Source organism: Atta cephalotes (genome assembly GCF_000143395.1).
Source record: "Atta cephalotes unplaced genomic scaffold scaffold00005, whole genome shotgun sequence".
In the NCBI taxonomy this organism is placed as follows: Eukaryota; Metazoa; Arthropoda; class Insecta; order Hymenoptera; family Formicidae; genus Atta; species Atta cephalotes.
The window spans coordinates 4,848,584-4,854,480 of NW_012130069.1; the positions used below are offsets into that span (position 1 = coordinate 4,848,584).

General features: G+C 34.6%; 1 protein-coding gene across 1 annotated transcript in view; it reads right to left on the bottom strand.

Moving 5' to 3' along the window:
• Window positions 1-755, bottom strand: part of LOC105626351 (somatomedin-B and thrombospondin type-1 domain-containing protein) — an 11,926-nt gene extending 11,171 nt beyond the window's left edge. The window contains exon 1 of the mRNA XM_012207653.1: window positions 500-755. Coding sequence (XP_012063043.1) covers window positions 500-755 — 256 coding nt within the window. The remainder of the gene's footprint in view (window positions 1-499) is intronic.
• Between the last annotated feature and the right edge of the window lie 5,142 nt (window positions 756-5,897).

Consider the following 5,897-nt stretch of genomic DNA (forward strand, 5'->3'; position numbering starts at 1 on the left):
AATATTAAATTACCAAAAATTTATGAATGAATTTTGTATAAATTTCTTTGATAAATTTCTTTTGATAAATTTTTTAGTAAAATCTTTAATCATTATGTAACATATTGTAAAAACGAATCTATAATTCTCACAAATTAAAAAAAAGCAATAATATTTATAAAATTTTCTTACTTGGGCAATTGATGATAACAATTGATGATATATGTATACAATATTTAATATAATTCGTTTTATTCCTTGCGCAAAGAAAATGCCATATCTCAGTGTAACTTGAAATTAAAAATCAAATTAAAAATCTGACCGAATACATAAAAAAGACATAAAAAAGAAATAAAAAATAATCAGTTACTTCTTAATTTCGATTAAAAAAAATAGTCGACTGCACTATATAAAATAATCTTTTTCATTTTTATAAACGATTTAAACGCCCAATTACAACCATCTTTTTTTCAATATTACGCGTCCCCAAACTCTCAGTGCAAGATCATCGAACACGTACCACCGCAGGTCTCCTTAAAGTCGTCGCAGCAATCGGCGAGTTTGAGACATGCGTGATCGCAGTAGCACGGCTTGTCGCGCGGGCTCTCGATAATCGCGTTCGGAGATTCTTTTTGAATGACGCAGCCCGAGTCCCTGCCTTGGCAACAGAGCTTTGCGGAGCTGCAGCTTCCGGCGGCGGTCCCGTCAACAGTCAGGGAAATCAGCGTGGCGACGACGATCACTCTGGCCAGCCTGGTCGCGTCTTTCCTCCACATTCTCCTCGCGATTCCGCGACCCTGACGACCTTGCTCTCACCGCCACGACGACCTTGGATTATTTAATTTCGCCGACAGTCGTGGAAACACCACGCACGTGCCGTAACGACGATTCACACTCGTTTATTTTACAGCGGCTCGTCGCGCGCGCGATTAATCGTCAGCATGTCGATCTACTGGTTTCCCACGTTTCAAGATATCAGTTCCTAGTCCGTCCGAGAGAATAACTCTTCAGTTGTAGAGGAGCTATTGTTCGAAACCACAGTTCATTCAATATTCTCAATATCGACATTTACCGATCATTAAAACGCGCGACTCTGCGAGAGCGCACTTTACATTTGCATAAAAATAGTTATTTTTTTGTATATTTGGCTCTCTTAAACAGAAATACAAAATAATAATCGTCTCTCTCAATTAGGAATTTTTAATCTTTAATATTTCTATATATGTCTCCGCAGTTAATTAAAATGTTCAACAATAATATTATTATTCTCGTGAATATCAGAAAAATGAAAATTAAGGAAAATCTACGGGAGCCACTCTGCGACACGCATCGATATAGGATTTTTTGCGTATCACCACAAGCGATCCTGTCGCGCTCGACCCTTCGGCGGAGGGTGTCGCGATCCAACTGAGTCGAGTTTCAACCCCTGCGAGCGCGAGAAGAGCGTAACGAGGCGCGCGCGGTATGTTGCGCCTTCGCCGACCCGTCGTCCTTGCTTTTCGTACTCTCGGCGCACCTCCCACGGGAACCGCAGCAGCCGGCACCTACCTCACCTCGGCGCATGCCCCGCCTGTTCTCACGGGACGCCACGATTTAGTGCTTGCACCTTTTAATGGAATTTAAAGGGCAACAATTCGTACCATGTACCACGCTAACGTACACACGACGTCATCCCCTGGATGTCTTACTCTGCGTTTGTTCAATAGAAAAACGACTTGTTCTTAGCGATAACATCGCGTAAGAGATCGGTCTTATAGAAGCTTACTTTATTTCTAACGTTCGACGATATTGAATTCGCTATTAGTTGTACAATTTTTGATCGATTATAAAAAAATACCATGTACATATATGTGTTCGATAATATCTGACAATATTGTACTGTTATTGATATTATTGCACAATGTAGAGATTTAAATGAAAATACTATTGTTGTTTACAAAAAATGTGAAGATTAAAAAATAAATTTCATTATGTTTTTACTATTTGTGTTTACTATTATTCATTTAGAGGATGTTACAATAAAAATGCGTATTCAAAAATTCTATACACATCTCTGGTAAAATTCAATTAGCAGAAAAAGCATTAAAAGTGCATTTAATTGTACTATTGCAATTATATGCATTAAAATATATTTTATCGCGAACATCATACAATATACGCAAGAGATGAAAATATTGATTATTCGCTTAAACTATATTTACTTGGTTTTTTTTTTAAATTGTATTATCTTATTATTTTTACTATAAAAGCTTATATATCTTTCTCCTGAATTCACTAAAGCTTCTAAGAAATTTAGACATATATTTAAAAAGATTCTAAAAAACATTACATCCGAGAATAAGTTGAGACATTTAACTTTCATAAAATATTATTGTATAATACTTTCTCCATATAAAATATAAATCGAGAAAAATCTCCGCTGCGAAACGAAATATTTCTTGTCAGGGTATATTTACTATGAGAAAAATATAACACACGTCACTTTTGGAAGTTCTATTTTATGCTTTTAGCGTGTTTGTTTTACGACGTATCACTTTATCCTTATTGATCAAATATTGAAAAATAAAAAAATGATACCATCTGTGCTTGCAAATGTGACACTTGAGATGAATGGAACTTCATCCCGGAGGGAGAATTTATTCTTTGTATTCCATTATTACCGGGATAGCGCGAACGCAGTCCCGACTATCAAAAATTGTACGCCCGAGATATCCACATTAGGGATATTCGCAAGGGTCAGCTCAACCGTGGTGCAATGGAAGAGCCTCGCCCTGGAGGAACCGCCTTCATGATCACGGTAACCTCTGCGCCAGGTAAGTATGCTTTCAGGGACGACGGACTCCAATTTATCCACATCGTGGATGCATTTTAAACACGAGTAACTTTTCATGTCTGCGAAGCCTAGCGACGAGTTCGCGAACTATACCATGCGCTACATGCGCCACGTCGCGATCGTTTGTATACTCTTTATCATAGCCGACGTAGTGACGTAATTCAACGGCCAACGACCAACATTGTCGCCCGATTCCCGAAAGAGAGAACAGATTGATCTTTCATCTTCGAAAAGATGAATGTTTGTCTTTTTTAATCTTGATGTGCCAAATTTCTGAATTTTCATCGATTGAGATCTAAAATTAATGAAAAGTTAATTATTATTATTATTATCAAACAAAAGCAAATGTATATTTTAGAGAAGGATTAATGTATTTTTTCTGCAGACACACATATAATGTTTATACTTTTATAATTAATTAGCTTATATTATAGTTACAGATTGTATAAAAATGTTTCATATAAAAAAAAGAATACGGATAAAATGGAGAATACGGATAGAGAACGAAGAATATGTAGACTAAAGAATAAATAAGCAGAGAGAACTCGTTACTGCTTATTATTAATTAACGAGTCATTGATTAAAGTTACATGAATTTCACAAGGAGATGCATTTATGTAATGAGGATCTTTCTGAGAGATAGCATCCAGAATGGCTAATATATATGCGAAAAAAGAGAGTAACGGGTAGACTAAGGTTAAAAAGCCACTCACGCCTTAGAATGCAGTCTGTATTAAGCAATGAAAGTTGGGTACCAGATATTGCGAAAGTTTGCCGCGTGTTCTATAATTGCGCGCCATTGCCAAGAGCATAATCTTCTCATCTTCTTCGTCCTCGCTCTCTTCTCATTCTCCACTTGTTTCTTGTTTCCCATTATCCGATCTTAGGCACGTGCTCGGCTCGTGGCGTGGATTTTCGATGAGAGAGTCATTCCAATTTTGTATGAATGCATAAAAACTTTTCGATGTTCATTTCACTACCCATGCTAATGAACTACAATTTTTGTGCTCGAAGATTTTCGATGTACAACATTATATACGACTTTCAAATAATGACGCTTTAATTGATATAAAGTAAATGAGAATTAATATATTCTTTAATAATTAATTCTTTTTTTTAAATATATATATATATCAATACAAATCTTTTATCTGTAATATAAAGAAAAATAATAAATGTCACACTTGACTCTACTCTATATATACAATCATACTCTCACTGTCTGTAATTTGGATTTTTTTTGTTCAATCCAAATTTTTTTACTATTTCAGACATTTAAAAAAATGTAGAAACATTCTGATTGTGAGTTACTTTTCAACGTTTTTATTATACGTCACCAAATAGTTTTCTCAATTATCATTATTTTAGGAAGAAGAATCGACTCAACTTTTTTTTATTTTTGGAAATTTTTAAATTAAATTTTATTTATGTCAAGAAGACCCAGAGATAAAAATATTTAAAAATATTTTATGATTGAAGAAATGATTTAATAGCATTTCTTTGATGAAATAATATAAAACTATCAGTCAATATTATAATTCTTTTATGCTATATACTTCATATCAAAATTGTTATCTAACAAATTATAAACTTCTATCGACAAATATAAAAAAAAAGAACATTTTATTAATTTCAAACTTCGAAGCAAAGCGAAAATACATTTTCAAGTGTGGTTTATCGCAAAAGTAATAAAGCAATATTCCATGAGGTCGATATTTATAGATATATTACAAAAACGTTCAAAAGAGTTTCTCGAAACTTTCGACAACAGAATTTTCGCGTTTAGTACTCAACAAGTAACGAACGGGAAAGGTTTTTTTTGCGAAAAAATGAAGTCCCAAGTGGGTGCAAAACGACCGAACGAATTGGATTCCCTCGAGATCTGATATCGGGAGACGAGAACGTTGATTAATCGCGAGCGCAAACAACGTGCATTGCTCGATATCTCGCGGTTCCTTCTTTACCGGAGAAGAGATGGAGCGTGCTTCCCTTCTAGAAGACGACAATTAATTTTCCCAATTCTGTCGGTCGTGCCGCGATGTTCGCGCGCCAGCTGCGCCAACATTAATAAGAGAAGACATACGTATCGTCATGAATAGCGGAAAGCCGATGTATATTGAGGCTTCTTTTCGTACGTTCGCTTCAAATTAAATCGCTAAAAGAGTGCAGGTGTTCTATCTAACAATAAGATTACATTGTATTAGTGAGAAAAATTTAAAAAAGACTTCTCAAATAAGAAAAAGCGCGTGTATCTATCAAAATTTAAACCAGAATGATCTACTTCAGATTTATTTTAGATCTCTTTTCTTATAATCAGATAATATCATCAAGGTAAAAAATTTAATGACGTATTATAAATATTTTTTTTGAATAAATATTTTAACAAATTATATTTATTATATATATATATATATATACATATTTTTTTATTGTATTTAATATATATATACTTAATATATATGTTTAATATATATTTCGATGTTTTATATAGAAACTTCTCCAATATATATCTAAAGATAAAAATATCGAGAAATTGTGAAAATACAGACAATATTGATAGGATATTAATTTTATGCAACGATTATCAAATCCTCTGGAAATTTGTCGATTTTTTTCCTCAAGTCAAATTCTGCAGAGAACCACGATTTTTATTTTAAACTCAATTTTGAACTGTGCAAAAATTGAGTCAGTTTTACGGTCAGTGGTAGCAAAATCTAGTTGGCTCGCGAGCAAATTGACACGTTCGCGAGCACACTTTCGCAAAGTCGGGCGCGAGGGCACACGTGAAACTCAATTCACTTGTAGAGGCGAAGAGTAGAATACACGCTATGATAGCGCTAATAATATACAAGTAACGAGAAAATTCAATTTGCTCGCTGTCGGAGTTATTGGTCGACGAGATGAAGTTTTCAGAGCGGACATTAGCATCAAATACGTAAACGGAGGAAACTCTCGTAGACGCGAGTTCAACTCTCGCGTTCTGGCCTCATATAATTGCCAACGAAATAATCGGATCCTCTTGTTTCCTCACCTTACTTGTTCTTGAAACATACGTTTTAAACTCCATTTTCTGAGATAAATCATA